Raw genomic sequence first — 17,122 nt, 5'->3', positions numbered from 1 at the left:
CAAAAACAAGCTGAAAGTAATCTCTATTGAAACATGCCCATTCAAACCCTAAATCATTAGAATTCTTCAGCTCTGATGGGGGCTCAGTAATTAGTCCAGTTGCAATAGACCTGTGTCATAAACAGCATGAATCAGAACACGTCTGCTTCTAAGACTTATTATTTGTATTACTGTAGCACCTAGAGGCCACAGGCAAAATCTAAGTCTCCCCATGTTATCCATTGCTCAGAAAAAAAATAAGATCCTGAATCTTACAGGACGCAGCCAACACAAAGGATTGCCAGTAAAGGCTGCTCTGCAAAAGTAAAGCAAAGCTATAGGTATTGGCATACAGAAGATGCCATCTTGGTTGCCCTTTTTGCTTTTTCTTTGTGCAGCGTGATTATTCTATGAAGAGAAACAGTGGCAGAAGGCAAGACGGTAAAGGGACAGGGCTGACGGCAGGAAGGGTACAGAAGTTAGGGAAATAATGAATTATAGGCGAGAAAATAGGCATGTGAAATGGAGAGGTAAGGGCAGAGATGGTGTGAAGAGAAGCGCAGGAACGGCTGATTCCTGAGCTGAGAGAAAGCAACTGTGCAGACTGACACCCGGGGCGAGCAATGCAAGTCCTCACCGCAGGCTCTTGCAGCTGGGTCTCAGGCAGGGGGCTGCGGGTGGTGCTTGGTGTCATGCTGGAAAGGAATCATAAAGTCAGCAACAAAGAGAGATTGAGTCAGTTAATTTAGACAAGTCTCCTACCCTAGGCAGCACCAACTACACTTGTATCGCTCCAGACAGATATTTATCTGGCTTCCAGGGCTGGAGGCCCCCAAACTTCCTAAGGCAACCCAGTCCATGGCTTTGCCCTTCCCCGACCTTTGGAAATAAGTATTTTTTTCCCTAATCTTTAACCTGCATCTTTCTTCCTGCTTTTTAAACCTACTGCTGTTTATCCGATCCACCATGTACACAAGAGATTACTTTCATTCTTTTGTAGCACGTTTTAAGCATCTCAACGTTGTTTCCATATCTGTCTCCAGTTTTCTCTCCTTTAGACTAATTGATCCCAGCGATTTTTAGTTCTTCTTCAGAGGGCACGCTTGCCAGACCGCTGATTCTCCTTGTTACATGTCTGTGGCTGCGCGTTCCCTGACCTTGGCCCCTGTATTCAGTGGGTGCCCTGCCACTACTGACACGGGCAGCATTTCTCCATACGTTGCGACAGCTGTAGCCCCGCTTGTCTGTCACAGCGCACTATTTGTCCGGTTCAGCGTAGCAGGACGCTGCCTTACGTGCCGTTTTGAGATCCGCTGTGATGTCCTGTTCCTCATTTGAAAATGTCATCTAACCTGTTGTTCTCCATCCCTCGCACAGCCCCTCACACATGTCCTTACTGAACTGCTCGCCAGTCTTTACGTCTGTCAAGACCGCATTTAACGCCGATGGTGTCCTCCAGCATTCTTGGCATCCTCCCCAGCTTCACGCTGTTTGTGAATCTGATGAGCGTCGTGTTGCTGATGGAAACACGGGCAAGCAGGGCGGACCACCGAGGGACGACCGCGCTCCAGCCTTGCGCTGTGCCTGGGAGCCCCTGGAAATGGTGCGGTGGAGGCAGTTTTGTAGCTGCTCAGTTTTATTCAGATTGTGTTTCTCTCTGCCTCACGAAACTGTCCTGGAAGAGAGTGCTGGAAGCCCTTCTGAATCAAGATAGATGACATTTATTGCTCTCCTATCCACACGCCTGTTACCCTATTAAAGAAAGAAAATTGGATTTGTTTGACATGATCTGCCCTTGACAAATTAATGGTAGCTATTAGTCGTCATCTAGTTTTCGTCTAGGTGCTTGCAAAGTTCATTTGATTATTTTTTCTATAACTTTTATTGGGACTTCACGAGAAATTGTGTCTGTTGATCGGTGGAGTCAACACAGCGATGGGTGACACCGGAAGATGGAAATACTCAATACTGTGTATTCTGTGGCTGGCTGGTCTGTAATTCCTCAGTCCCTTGTCATCTTCCTGTTCCCTTCTAACCTGTTCCCACCGCAGGCTGAAATCTTAGATCTTTGTCACTGCTATTAATTACGCTCACCGTCTGGTCAGAAGTGATCTTTCTTGTGGGGCTCGATGCAAAAAATATTAAAAAGATCAAACACTTCTCTCAGTATGTGCTGACAGCTTTCCTTCTACCCTGCAGTCTCTTGAGACCCAGGCTGGCTTAGAGAGCCCTGGGGCTGCTCCTGTCAGCCATACGTTCCCGTCCCGGTGCACCTTCTCCTCCGCAGTGACAATCCTGCGTTCTGCCTACGGAGAGCTGGGTCGTGAAACTGATCTGAATTAACAAACAGCCCAACCCAAGCCTAAATATTTCGCTTGCTTGTGTTTGAGGTTCTTCTTCCTTACAAAGGCTCACGTTCACCGTCCCTTGAGTTACCACCTACCTTCTGCATTTTTGACTGTTCCTTCTTGCTGGGTAGAAACAAATTTCAGGTGGTCTCCTTTATCGGTCTTTATAAAAAACCCCTTGTCAGCAACTGATGATACGGCTTCAGGACACATGGCAAATGGTGTCCCTAAGGTCTTCCCTGAAGTTCTCCTTTTTTCCTAGCTCCATCTAAGGGGCCTCCTATGCCGAGTTCAGCTAAAACGGGTACTTGAGACCCCTTTTACAGCCATGGGCTTCCTAAGGCGACGGCCTTCGTGAAAACAAGGGTTGTGATGCCCCGTGCTGAGCTCCTCAGCCTGGGGGACGCTCCCGTAGAGAGCTCGGGAGACCCACCTTTGGCTGGTGGGTCGCTCGCTGCCGAAACGCCAGCGCAGAGCAGCGCAGGGCAGGGCAGGCTACCCTGCCCCTGGGGGCAAGAGGCATTACATAAAAGCAAACAGCACAACTGCGCTTCCCCCCCCCTCCCCGGCCTTTTTTTTTTCCCTTTACTCCCCTCCCCGTGGTTTCTTTCTGCCGGCGGCGGGGCAGCAGCAGCAGCCGGGGGACTCGGGGGAAGCCCCCGCCGGGCCGGGGCCGGTCCCCGCGGGGCGGTAGCGGCAGCGGGGGCGGGCAGCGACGCCCCCGTGGCGGGGGCGCGGATGGTCTCTCCCGGGCCGGCGGGAACCGCTGTGACACCTGCTGGCGGCGGCGGGCCGAGGCGGGCCGGCCCACGGCGGGCGGAGCGGAGGGGAGCGCAGCGGCGCGGAGGGGAGCGGGGCGGGCAGAGCGTGCCCGCCGCGGGGCGCTCCGCGGCCGGCGCCCGGCGGTGATGCGCGGCCGTCCCCCGGCGCGGGGCACGGCGGCGGCGGCGGCGGGCACCGCGGGGCCGGGCACCCCCTGAGCACCGGCGCGGCGGGGCACTGCGGTAGCGGCGCTGCCGCGGCGGCGGCGGCTCCGCGCCCCCCGCCCGTCCTCCCCTTTCTCCTCCTCCTCCTCCTCCTCCGCCGCGCCACTTCCAGGGGAGGCTGGTGTCATGCGGCTGGCGCCGAGGGAGGGGTGCCCGGGGCCGCAGCGGCAGTGAGAGGCGCCGAGCCGAGCCGAGCCCCCTGCGATGACAGCCATGAAGGAGCAGCCGGCGCACCCGGGCGGCAGGGGGAACCCGCCGCCGCCGCAGCCCGACCAGGTGGGACCCGCGGCGGGAGGCGCCGGGGGATGGAGGGGCCGGGGGAGGGGGGGCGGCCGCCGTCCCGGCGAAGTTGTGCGGAGCGGGGGTAAAAGTCCGGGGGGAGCGGGCGCCCTCGGAGCGGCTCGGCCGGGGGAAGCCGGGAGCCCGGCGGAGCCGTCTCGGGGGATGCGGGGGGAGGGGGGGGCGGTTGTGGCGCCCGGAGGGGCCCCAGCCTCGTCCGGCGCCGCCTCGGGGGGCTGGGGTGCCGGTCAGCCCCGGCCCCCGGCGGCAGCGGGTCCCGCAGGAGTTTGCGCTCCGCTTCCCCGCGAGTTGCGCCGCCGGGGGGAGACGCAGGGGCAGGGGGGGACGACGACCGGGCCGCCGGCCGCGGGGACCGGGGGGAGCAGCGGTGGCACCGGGGCAGCGGGCCGGGGGTGCCGGCGGCGGTGCGGGGCGCCCGGGAGCGGGGCGCGGAGGGCGCTCCGTGCCCCCGGCGGAGCTGCCCGCGGCGGCGCGGGGCCGCGCTCCGCATCGGCGCCCGCTCCGCGGCTCGGGCCGGGGGCGGCCCCGCGGGGCCGGGGAGGTTTCCCGGAGGGGTTTTGGCGGCGCCCGGGCGGCGGTCACGTCCCTCGGCCCGACGGGTGCCTCCCCGCGGGCGGGCGGGCGGGCGGGGGTGAGGCCGGCCGGGGTACCGGCGTCTGTCTCTCGGTCTCTCGGTACCGGTTCGCTCTCGAAACGGGCGAGTCTGGGGCGGCTTGCGCGTGTGAAGGATGGGTGCCGGGGGAGCAGCGGAACACTTGGCCGTCATCATCACAAAATCGAAGTTTTCATTTACCAGACCGCCGTATCCGCTGCTCCGGGGCGACAGCGCTGACGCATCGGGAGGGATGGAGGGATGGGGCTGTGCGCGCCTTCTTCGCCTTCCCACCGAAAGTCCCCGGCGGTACCCGCAGGGGCGGCGGTGCGGGGCCGGGGCCGGAGCCGGAGCCGGGGCCGGAGCCGCGCACCTGCCCTCGCCGCCCGGCGGGTGAGGCCCCCGCGGCGCTGCTCGCCCTGCGAACACCTGAAAACGTGCTAACTTCAACGGTATTGCGAGGTTGAGGCTTGTTTGGGGTTTTTTTTTCCCGCACCTTAGCAGGACTCGCCGCTCCTCTTTGGAACTCCGGCGTGCTGAACCGGGCTTGCAGGACGTGGGGAGGCGCGTTTCACATTTTCTTTCTCCGTTCTGTGCATCTACAGAGCTTAATTTTCCTCCGGTACGCTAACGTTGGGTGAAAAACGCCAACAGTGACAGCAGCTGTGCACAGTTAGGTTTTAGAAAGCCCGTAGCCGAGTACCCAGTCCTGCACGTTAAGCTTCTGGGTAGTCCTTCCGATATCGGGGGACCCACTCATTTAAATAAATTTAAAGATGTATGCTTTTTGCTGAGAAGTGTATGCATTATTGCACATTCTCGTGTAGTACTGGTAAAATAATACGTTTGAGTTTGAGGAGCCTTCTTGAATAAATTAATTGCATAAGTTTCATTATCTGAAAAAGATGGGTAACTTCCATCAGTACTTACATTTCATGCAAATAGTAGAATTTACAGAAAAGTCAAGATCATTTTAAATAGCCTCAGAGCTCGTAAATTTCAGGGACATTCTTTGCCTTTAGAGGGATACTGCTTTTAGATACAATGAAAAGTACTTGAACTTAACCAATCTTTATTTCTTTCTATTCATTTCAGACGCGTTGAATTGCCAGAATTGCTTTATGTTGTTGGAGGTAGAAATCTTTTCAAAGCAGGCTTAATATTATAAGCCCCAAATTACCAGTTTGACTGTTCTTTTAGGTTGTAGTGAGGAACAGCAGTAGGTTCTCAATTTAAAACACACTAAATATTAGGAAGTTATCATAAATATAGAAATATTATTACCCAAGTGCTCTAGAGTTCTCAGCCTCCCTTGGTGGTGCATGGGGATCCACTGGTCTATCTGCTGTGCCTGGCTGCACGAAGCGTAAATTCGAAGTCCCGTATATTTGCATCAGGTTTTTTCAGACCAGGTTTGGTTTTCTTGGTTAAAGTTGCTATTGAATCAACTTTGTTTGCCTGTTCTCTTAGGTGCTAGGGACGTCATGCGGTATATAACAGCATTGCATACAAAATGTTGCCGTTAAGGGATGGCAAGTCTTTCTATGGCTTTAAATGCTAATAGTAAGGCTGCAGGCGTAAATCCCGCAGTGAGCTCCGTACAGAGCGAGGCTGCGGTTGGTGGATCTCTCTGAACACCAAGGCCACTCTTGCACCTTTGCAGCAGCCAAGATCCACACGATCGTAGCTCAGCCCTGGCTGGGGCTTGGCCACAGGCCGTGTCTGACTCTGGGTTTCTGCAGCAACGTGATGTGGCTGTGATCTTAACGGGGGGATATTGCGGGGTTTAAGCTTTTTGTTGGCTTTTCGTGGTCGCGGTTACAGAGCTGCGGCTGTGGTGCGTGCTGTGGTGGGCGTGGGGAGAAGAACGAACGGGCTCGTACGTTCACCCTGATTTTCTGTACCCCGTAGCACTGTCACGGGCTGGCCCAAGGGGAAAACGGAGCCTTCCTAGGGCTTTCAAGAAAGCCATCTCTGTCTGGGTCCTCTTGTCTAACATTGCATTTTGCTTGGTGAGCTTGTATAAACCTGTAGTGTCACTACAAGTGACGCCTGTAGTTTATTTTTAACAAGAAACCACATCTGCACTGAGAGGGTTTCCTGAAGTAGCAGGAGCAGCAAATGTTTTATGGTAGAGAAGTGGTTGGACCTGTGGGAAGTCCAAGAAGGAATGAGGAATTACACCAAGATTTTCTGAGTGTCAATCTCATTCCTGATTTCAAAGTCTGTTTTTACAGATGCCTCTGAGAACATACATACTGAAGTTGATGCATTTGTGGTAAATTTATAGGCTTGGGACCTGAGCTGTAATTTCAAATTATAGCAGGCTAATGCTGGGACTCTCTACTTAAATAAAAGCCTGCATCGACTGACTGAAGCATCCATAGCCATCAGCTTATAAATAAATAGGATACAACTTCATATCCAACACTTCCCCTGATGGTATTTTTAAACCAAGCCTCCCCTGGGCCAAGGTGTCTAATAACAACTTCCATTAAGAGTGCTATTGATGTTTTGGCGATCGGTTTGATAAATTAGCCAGATTTATTCTCAACTCTGTGCTAAATTATGACTCGTATTTATTGCCAAAATTACAGTTTTATGTTCAGGTGATATATCTGTAGAAAGGTAAATTACTTGTATTTCTGCTCATTTCTGGAAAGCTCTATCAAAGTGCTCAGACTTCTGTCACTTGAGCGCTTGTGCCGGGAGTGAATGTGGCTCCCTCAGTTCCTCTTAGAGTACAAAAATAGTGTTTTTCATCTCGTAGCTTTTAAGAGCCGTCCTGGGGTCTTGGACAATGATGTTTAGTGATCGTTTTTAGAAGGCACAACCATTCGCTAGTCAGTGGACCCAACATATTTGAAAAATATAATGTACCTGTATGACTTGCTGGTTGATGAATGTTGCTGTCTTTGCAGATGAAAAACTAAGATAATTCCTCTAGGTATTACCTTTGTGAGGCTTCAGTCTGTTTACAAAAAAACCAGATGATCTACACCACCTGGTGCTACTTGCTGTTCTTTGTGTGTATAGAAGACAGACCTTTGAAATTTATAATCATTCTCTCCTGAGCCTCTCTCACTCTTCCAACTTAACGTCTTTTAAAAATTGATTTTAAAATAGGAAAAAAAAAGCGCCCAGATTTGTTTTTTTCTTTACTGTATGTCATTTTAGAATCTACTTCATTATTCTGCTTAGAAACAGGTAAAGGAAAAATGAAATCAGACTGTATTGTGTTGCACTAAATAGGGAAATTATTTGGTAAGCATTTAAATTACATGTTTAGTATACATACAAGGACAACTGACTACTGTTTGCTTCAGTGCCTTGATTTAAGGAGTTGAATTTTCTCTGTCTCAGGACCAGTTTCTGTGGTCACCAAACAAAGGGCGTATTCTAGAAGTACATCTGAACAAAAGAGAACAATCTGTGTTTTATTTTTCAGTGACTAAAGCCAAAATGGTTTATATTCTTATGTCGTCCTTCATTGCTTTACTTCTTTTTCCCAAAGATAGACTGATCTTGCAGTGGGAAAAACGTTGATGGATAGCTGTGTCTGTCCAGAGCACTATTCATCTTAATGGGGTTTTATCAAGGTAAAAGGGCTCTCCCCTGCCCCACGCAGGTCATTTTGAGCTTGATGGGTCAGGGAGAAACTTGAACTCTTAATCGTATACATACCACAGTTCCTGTAACTTGAAAGATTTAGTTAGCTAGTCAAGTCCATGTCCCCTGCTCTTGGTTGTGTTCAGAGTTAGCTTCAGGCTGAAATAAGAAATTCTGTTCTAGTACATAATCCAAAGTGACTTTGTATTTTTCCTTCTTGCCAACCTAGCGGAACTTTTTACTTGTTTTATTGCAGCAATGTATCAAACCCTCTGGTTTGCAAGGTTCAACATAAGGTCAGAAACATCAGGTAAAAAAGCCAATAAAAGTGGAGAAATAAGGTTATATTATTATGCCCAGAATATTTCACAAAGAGTTAACATCTAAATCTTAGCTCTAACTTTTAAATTCTGTTTCATACACTATATATATATATGCACCGTACTATATCCTTGTTGGATCCAGAAAGAAGTATTACAGGCTTGCAGTATCTGTTGAATATATGACCAGCAGCACGAGAAGCTTCTGTGAAAATGTGTTAACTGTGGTGGTGTGGAATATCATTCAGGATTCAAGTTCTAGGGGCAGGCACGGGAGATGTCATCTTTTAAACACTACGTGTGGCCGTGATTCACTTTCTCTTTGCCGCGTGGCTGTTTGGACGTAGTTCAGTCACGTACCTGATTGCGGTGATGAGCACAAAAAGCCTGAAGCTCAACTTCCATCTTCATTGTGTTTCTAGTCTTCTGGTCTGAGCTCCATGGAGCAGGGGCAAGTAGGATCTCTTTTTTTGGTGAAATGCTTTTCATGTTAATTGAGAAGCATACTTTTATATGACATCTTGTAAATAGTCTGTGTACGTATAGGATCTTGGGGAGCTTGAGAGAGCAGGAGTTTCTTAAAGTGGCTGTATAGCACGTAAGTGTGCTTCTCTGTACATTCCAAATTTAGAAGTGATGAGTTTCTCTTCAGAAACTCAGCTTCCTAACACAGAGAACTTCACAGAGAACTTTCCAGCGCTTGATCCGCCACCCTCTGCCCTGGGAACCTGCCAGAAGTACGAAAACCCTGCAGAGGTCTCTGTCCGTGGACACAGGGCAAGGCAATCATGCCTGTGCTCCCTTGCTCCTTGTACCCTCCCTCATGGTTCCCATGCCTTTTTGCACGTTCTCCGTGTCTTGCTTTGAAAACAACGTGCGGGAACCTGTGCAGCAAAACACAGCACCTGGCTTTTCAGCATTTAGAGCCCTCCACTTTGCAGGTGGATTAAAGGAATTACTTGATGCAGTGAATCAAAACCTGTGAAACATGGCAATCTTTTTGGCTCTTCGGTGTTAAAGTGAATTGCAGGCACGCTGTAGGTTACATAGTAGCCTCAGATATTTGAACATACCTATTGTATCAGCTATTTTAAAACCTACTTTCTATATTTCCTTCCAGTATCTTCCAACTGAAGGTATTGCCTCAGGCAAGCTATTTTGATAATTAACAAGAGGGAGGAACTCTTTAAGCAAACTGAGATGTTGTTTGACGTTATTCTAGAATTTGAAAGCTATCATCTTAGCATTTTTTAATAACTTGAGGGCATTCAGAGATTACATGCATGTGTTACTGACTTGCAAATGTGAATACAGACTTTCTTCCCCTGGTGGTAATAAGGATGAACGTAACGTGATCCCTAGAGAAGTATCTCAGGTTTTGTTATTATTGTTGTTGTTAGGTTTCTTTTCTTTCTCTCTCTCTCTCTTTTTTTAACCTAATAGAGCTTCGAAATGTGCCTGACCTATGGAAAAACATTTAGGTAGTTCACATGTTATACTTTCTTTAACATTGCACTGGAAGACATAGGCAGACTCATCTGCTGATACAAATGCCTGGGTCCTGCCAGCAGGTAGGTGTAATTTGTTGACACTGTCTTTGTAACTCTTGTAAAACCTGTGTCGTATTTCAAGTCCATGCATTAGCCACGAAATCTCAACTGTCTCAAACTCCGTCCCTTTCCACTTTAATCATACGCTTCTTTTACGCTCCACTCAGCTGCATCGAATAATGTTCATGAATATATGATAGTAAAAAGAATAATGCTGATGGTGACTGATGATGATAAATTACTGTATTTATCCATTAGGAAGGACACTGGATGACCTACAGATCTGAGGCTGAAGCTAAAAGACCTTTTCTAATCGTTCTTAACACTGCTGGCAACAGCCACATAACTTATTATGTGTTATTTATGTAGAGAATCTGTAAATAGTTTTGAACAATTCTAAACCAAGATAAAAGGCCTCTGACGTTTGGAGGATGTTGTCTAAGAAAATCAATTAGGAGGTATTAAACAATGTGATAATTTAAGGAAAATAACGATTCTTTAAATACTTTGGGAGGTTATTTTAGGCTGCCTGGGGCAATATTTGCAATATACATTCCTTCAGGGAGGAAAAAAAAAAAAAAAAAAGGCATTTTGTTGCCCAGAATATGAGCAGGGCAAATGTTAAGAGTTTTCCTTTTGGAAATATGCAAGGAATTCCAAATGCTAGTAGGAAAACCATTACACTTGTTTGAAATGCTGGGCGAGTGCGAGAAACTAAATCAAACACTGCCAGTGCGACTGATCATTCATCCTGTGTGTTTGTTCTTTCTGCTCCTGACGGTGCAGAGGCTGCTGACTTCCTTTCCCCCTTTCCCATCCTAAGGCTTCAGTGGCTGGTTAAATCAAAGCATTTAATATATATTAGGGGAGTCTTTCAGAGTAAGGGTTTGAGCTTAAATACACTTGATTAGGAGTAATGATGTGCTGTGGTTTTGAGTCTTACAGAAGAACTGTTTAAATCAGCTCGTCTAATGACAGTTCTAAATAAACACAAAATGGCTATAAAAATTGGGTGGCTTTAGTAAGAAAAAGTGCAGTTCAAGAAGATCTTCTTGGTAGTCCCTGCTGGAAATCTCATTTTAGGAATTTCTACCTTATTTGGGAAGATTTCTGCAATATCTTGGTGCAAATAGCAACATAACAAAGATCCTACTGAAAAGTTTAGTCAAGGGCTTTCTTGTTCTAGGGCGCAGATGATTGTATCGGGTAATTGGATGTCATCAAGCATAAATATAAGTTTAAATCTTCTTGAGGTAATAAGCCCACAAAGTCAGAAGACTTTGAAATGAGTGGGTAGCTGCAATGCAAGGAAATTAGTTAGGGAAGGTTCCTTTTTATTTTTAGTTCAAAGGTTCATTGTATTGTGGTGCATTGAATATATGTTATCTTTCAGTCCCTGAGATGGCTAAAAATATTTCTATATCCTGGCCCATTCCTAACGTGCTTATTTACATGGATTTCCCCACTGAAGTCAGTGGGACTACTTATGTGAATGTCTGCAGGACTAATCATACAATTTGCACTGTAGTAATCCTCATTGTATCTTGAGAAAATCCTTTGGTATACAGCAGGATGGATTGAGCTGCAGTACTCAAGCTATATGAAAGGTTGTTATCAAAATGTTATCACTGGCATTCTCCGAGGTTTTTTGGTAGTAAATGTTCAGTGTTGTGGCATGTTTTCAAATTCAAAAGGACAGAACTACATTTCTAGTATTATGTGCCAGCCTCTGAAAAGGTTCCTGAAGGCAGGTGTCAGTTTATGCAAGTTGTTTGCTCACCCAAGAAAGACGGGGTTTATACCTATATCTAGCATATACGTTTTCTTGTATGCCTTGCAAGGTCTCTACATGCAATTCTGTACTGAAGAGAGGATCTGCCCCTTTTGGGGACCTGTTACTGTAGGTAGAAATGAACTCGATGTTACAGTCCTAAGTAGCAGTGTTAAGACCCTCCATTTCTGATTTCATTATGGCATAGCTAGCGACAACTGAAGGAAAGAGGGTGAAAACTCATCTGGATGGGTTCGTGAAGACTCTAGTAGAGTCTTTTTGTTGGTGGTGTCTATTTGGACTGCGTACTTTGCTATTTTCTGATTCTGTAAAGTGCTGTGTTCTGCGTGAGCAGTTCTTGGTGCTCTCTCACTACTTTTTCCCTTCAGTTCGGTTACATCTCCATGTGATTCTCTCCTGTACCATATCCCCCCCCCCCCCCCCCAAGCTTCCCATCTTTAATCTTCTGTACACAGAGTTTTCCTAATAATGTTCTTCCAGCCGCCATTCTGCCTTTACCAGTGTCATATTTCTCTTTGTAAGCTAAGCAACGTCTTTGTCATCTTTGTTTCCTTACTTTTATTTCCCCATTGCTCGTCATTTGGAAAATGTTGTCTCACTTAAGTGTACTGCTAGCTTTCACTGACAGTGTAAGAGGAGTCTCAGAACACAGGAACGTGTATATATAATGAATTGATGTGTTTTGATGCTTCCATTGTGATCTAGTGATTTCATTAGGTACTGGGAAACTATTAGCTTTGAGGGCATGGAAGAGAATAGACTCATGGTAAACCAGAGTGTCATTGTGGTAACCTTTCTCAGCTGCCTGAATGGTGTCTTTAGTGGAAGCAGTGGAAGACAGACAGACATTTGATAGAATTTTATTCTGTTAGAATAACTCCACACTCCTAATTTCCTATCCCATAACATTAATGACATTAATATACAGTAAGCTGTAGTTTAAAGAATGCACTGGTCAGCAAATGAAAATGGAGTAAGCCTTGTGGAACATATATTGATATGTCAGAGGAAATCTGAATTCTTCTCATTTCTGGTCTCTGCTGTATTTATATGTATATAGTAAACATAAACAGACACTAGCAGAATGTTTTGGCTTTTGCGGTAGGTGGTATCATCTTTGTACGTGAATTAGGAAAAGGAGGTTCCTTCCTTTCTTCCTCATGGTATAACTAGCTGTGGCATTGAAAACCCCTGCTTATTCAAGAAAAGGAAAAACTTGAGAAAAGGCTTTCGTGTACTAATTCTGTGGGCAGCACAGGCCTGTGTATCGGTGCAGGGGATATCTTTTTACTGTATTTACATCCTGTACACCAAACCCAAGAATGTGTTATAGCAGTCTCATACCGTACAACCCATATGGTGAGATGATGGATAATTTCTGAAAGAAGCACATGCAGGGCCATATATCATATCAGCAAGGGAATATATTCAGTGTGTAAAGAAAAAGTAAGCTTCACTGAAAATGTCCTTTTCTTGAGGTCTGTTTACCTCCCTCATTCTGGTCACCTCCCTGCATTATTTTTACTTGGGGCCATGGTACCCAGCCCAGCTGGGGATCCAAATCAGGCTGGATCTTTTTATTCTAAAAACCAGCCAACCAACCAACCAAAACAACAACAATAACAACAAAAACCCCCAAACCTAGAACAACTCTGCCCCTCACAACCAGCTTTGACAATTTTCCCCTTTATCCTTTGCTTCATTCAGGTTATACTTTATTAAGGGTGTTATTCATATCTAGGAAACTGTCAATTATATTCTTCACAACTCTTGTCTCATTTCTGAGTAGGTAAAGATTCCTTTCTAAAATGTAAGCTAGGCAAGTGCAATGCAATGCCATGCCATGCCAGCTTTTGCTTTAGTTCATCTCACTGTTGCCATCCGAAGTGGGCATAATAACACTTCTTTGCTGGGATGAAATGGTGCTTCAGTAAAGGACTTTTTCTCTTCCCTCTAAAAAGGAAGAACAGTTTCTGCCAAAGTAATGCATTGAAAGTGTAAAGTAAATAAATGTCCTTTCCTGCTACTGTTAATATCTTTTAAACTACTATAACTTACAAAGGTGTAATTCTCTTTACTCTTAATTACCTATTCCATTTCTTTTTGTCAGGCATCCTTCTCCCATCTCCCCTGCAGTGGGGCGGGGGAGATGCTGAATGTGTTTGCTCATTGCTCACCTCTAGATGAGGAAATACTTCCACTAAAATAATATTCTCTGAGTGCTTGCATGCCAGCTTGCCCTTCGGCGTTCCTTTGGTCTGCAGTAAATTTCGGTATTGCAGTGCAATAACTCTTGGGTAAGCCCATGATAGCGTTTTAGTTTGGACCAAAAACGTACCAGTGAAACAAATCCTGATCGTACTTACTGAACTTTCTGGCTTGCCACCCAGAGCAGTTTCAGAGTGTGAACTGGGTTCCTTTAGGATGAATTAAAGCAAGCTGACGTGCTCCAGCTGCTGATGGGTGTTTGGTCCCCAGGATCAGACTAGAGCTGGTCCGTGTAACCCCCAGAAACACACAGGTTGTGGACGTCAGGTCCTTAACACAAATGGTTTCTCTCTCCAGTTCTGCTCCCCTCTCCTTGCTAATATACACACAGCTTTAACAAACAGAGAAGGTGGTACATAAGTGTATATATTTAAAAGTAACAGTCTGCTTTTGTTTTGTTTTTCACTTGATTGTAGGACTGATGCAACTGCCTTGTAAGACTGTAAGACTTTAAGACTTTATTGCAAGACTGGATTTTTTTCTTACATGTCTGGAGGTATTTGTTTGCTATTTTTCAAACATACCAGTGTTTGTTGCCTCCCCGGTTAAGATGGAAATACACTGGCCTAAATGCAAAGGTTGCAGGTGGTGAAGAGGTCTCAGTTTTACTAAAGAGATGCCTATGAGGACCACTCAGAATCTGAGTCTGGGAGAGAGAATAGGCACAAGGAAAGAAAATGAGTCCTGCTGGAGGTTTATAGGTCATACGATCTTTTGTAACTGAGATTTTTCCATGATGCTACGTAGGTGGGTGTTTGCGAAAGAGTGCTGCTAACTTGGAAGAGGGTGGAGAATAGGAAATCAGAGGTTCAAAGCCCTTGTTGTCTTCTTAGCTGGTTGCAGAATTTCTGTATAACTTGGGTGGGTCCTCGATGGCTGCAATTTCAGAAGCGTCTGCAGAGTTTGAGGTGTGTTCTTATTCTGGGAATTCAAAATGTCAGCGTTACCTGTGTTGGACAAAAAGACCTCCAGTGCATTCAAGACTAGTTAACATTTGGGAAAACTTGATTGCCTTTTTCAAGTGTTATAGAGCAATAAAATAGAGAAGGTATGTCATATACGGGAAGTGGTCTATAGGTAAGACAGTGGTTAGTAGTTAGTGCAAGTCTAAACTCACTGATATTTGTGTACTTACTTGAGAACAACACAAATATTTAGACTTACGAGTATGCTGAAAATCCAAATGAGTTGCAGGAAGGTAGCATTATTGGTAGGCTGGCTAAGGCTCTGGATTTCTGCCCTGAAGACAAGAACTTGAGACGCTATTAAATGTAGTGATCGCAGTGGTTGTCATTTAAGGTGCAGTTACTGCTACCAAAGCGTCGCGCTTCCGTAAGGCTGTGTTTGCTGTGTCACTGGAGCAGCTCCGTGGGTGGCTGTGATAAAGCGTGTGCTGTTTCTGCCGAGGGATTATGGCAGAGCTTGTTAATAGCCGCCCTCAAAACCATCTCCACGGGCTGATCCTGGAAATGCCATGTGCAAGGTTTTCCGTTTGTTTCAGTACAGATTGCTTCTGCGCGTGGAGTTTCACATGAGAAAATTTGTGAAGTCCTGAAAAAAGACTGTGTTAAAAATAGACTGATGGGAAGGAAAATTAGTTTAATCTGATTTTCTTGTACTGCCCATTCTCCATCTGTTATTCTAGGAAAATACTCCTACGTTGTAAATAACGAGGATACTTTTGAACTTCAGGTATGATCCAGTATATCTTTCTGTGATTGGCTATAAAGTGGTTAATAGGGCAAACTTTACGGCAGCATTTTATGCGAATAATTCTGTGGTTTTGGGTAGAATTGGTACTCCTTGTTTGTCTAAACCCAGTAGATAAGGGCTGTAAATTCCTGGTCTGTTCTGGCTGTCAGCACAATCCCAGGTGACTCAGTTGAGCAGGATGGAATCTTAACCACTCACCTATTTTTCAGTAATCTGTAGCCACCGAGGACCCAGTACTAACTAAGTGTTGCTTTCACATCAGTGTGAGTCTTTGCATCATTTCTAGGAACTTGCACTGCTAATAAGGACAAGAGGAGCAGCACACAAAATCGTTAGCAAATTGCAAAATACCTGAGAAAACCAGCTTTATTTTTTTTGGGCTGTCTGTCTGCGTTGCCCCTGGACAGTGTGCTCAAGTAGAGAATAATGAGCCATAGTCACCTTTACATGGAAACCATTTCCCTTAATGAGGGGAATGGCCTTGTCTATTTTACTGTGGATTTCCATCTAAAAAGTGTGCTGGGCCCAGCCTGGAAACAGGGTGTGTAAATAGGAGGGCATGGATGAGACTGAAATCCCTCACTTTGACTAGTTAAGGGAGGAAACAGATCCCCGGTAAGAAGTGCCTTCCACGTGCCAGTCTGTGTTACATTCAGGGGCCCCCATCTTGCAGAAATAGTAACGAGAACCAATAGGTACATAAAAGAAAAAACAGGAAAGTGAAATAAGTGTATTTTTTAAGTGAGGCCATTTAATCCTTGGAAGAGAAATGCTGAGGTAAGTTTTGAACTCTGCCTTTTGATGCATTTGAGCTAAAAATGGCTTCCAGAAGGATGCAAAGCAAAAATTCTATGCCCCCGGGCAGAGGTGTCCAAGTGAAATGTAAAGGGTTGCAGTATACAGGAGGTGAAATGATGGGGGTCCCTTTTGATGCCTTGGTGAATCAGTGAATTATTAGTGGTTTTACCGTTGTTGATAGTCGATATAAATGAACTCCTACAAGAAAAAAATAATAACTTCTTTACCAATCATCTCGCTTTTTTTCCCCCTTCTGCTGCTTGACAATGATAGAAAGTTCCTCCTTCCCTTTTTATATGCTATTATAAATCTTTGTCGTAATAGTAAAGGAATAATAGGCTATCTTATATATGAGCTAAAGAGAACTTTTCCTGAAGAGCTGCAGTCTGAAATATTAAATCCTACTGTTAGGAAAGTTTCCATGCAGCACTTGACAAAACTTAAGACGCATTTACTCTTGGGTCTGAAAGCCGCAGCTGTGACTATGAAAAGGATTCCAAAGTCTGCACTTTTGCTGCATGTGGTAAGTATTGATCCATGGCCTGGTGTTAACTGTGGTTCTAGAACCCCAACCTGGCTGTCAGTACTATGCAAGCTTCTTTCTTTCTTCTTTTTTTTCTTTTCTTTTTTCTCCTTGGCAGCTCAAGAATTTTAATTATACTGCATCTCACTCGCTAGATAAATTTTGAGGAAAATACTTCTTTCTTTTCTGCTTTTTATTGCATGGACTGTTGCAATGAAAGAGACTTAATGTCTGTCTTCCTTGTGAATATGCACAGTGGTGGTTCAGTTGAAGGAGGCCCAAAAATAGGTTACCACTTGTTTTGTGGCTTTAGCAGGTATGTGTTTGGCTGTGCAAATGAGTAA

At 46.0% G+C, this 17,122-nt stretch overlaps 1 protein-coding gene across 3 annotated transcripts in view; it reads left to right on the top strand.

The window, feature by feature from the left end:
• DPP10 (dipeptidyl peptidase like 10) overlaps positions 1–17,122 on the top strand; it is an 882,866-nt gene that overhangs the window by 262,340 nt on the left and 603,404 nt on the right. For 2 of the 3 annotated variants that reach the window (XM_049813528.1, XM_049813518.1), the window contains exon 1: positions 3,276–3,589. The exons of the other annotated variant lie outside the window; for it this stretch is intronic. In XM_049813528.1, the coding sequence (XP_049669485.1) occupies positions 3,518–3,589 (72 nt within the window). In that variant the 5' untranslated portion in view covers positions 3,276–3,517. Of the gene's footprint in view, positions 1–3,275; positions 3,590–17,122 lie in introns of those variants that run through there. 3 annotated transcript variants of the gene reach the window in all.

The sequence above is a fragment of the Accipiter gentilis genome, chromosome 1, assembly GCF_929443795.1.
Source record: "Accipiter gentilis chromosome 1, bAccGen1.1, whole genome shotgun sequence".
NCBI lineage: Eukaryota > Metazoa > Chordata > Aves > Accipitriformes > Accipitridae > Astur > Astur gentilis.
The sequence above is the reverse complement of the archived record's forward strand: the minus strand, read 5'-3'. Positions and strand labels throughout refer to the sequence as shown.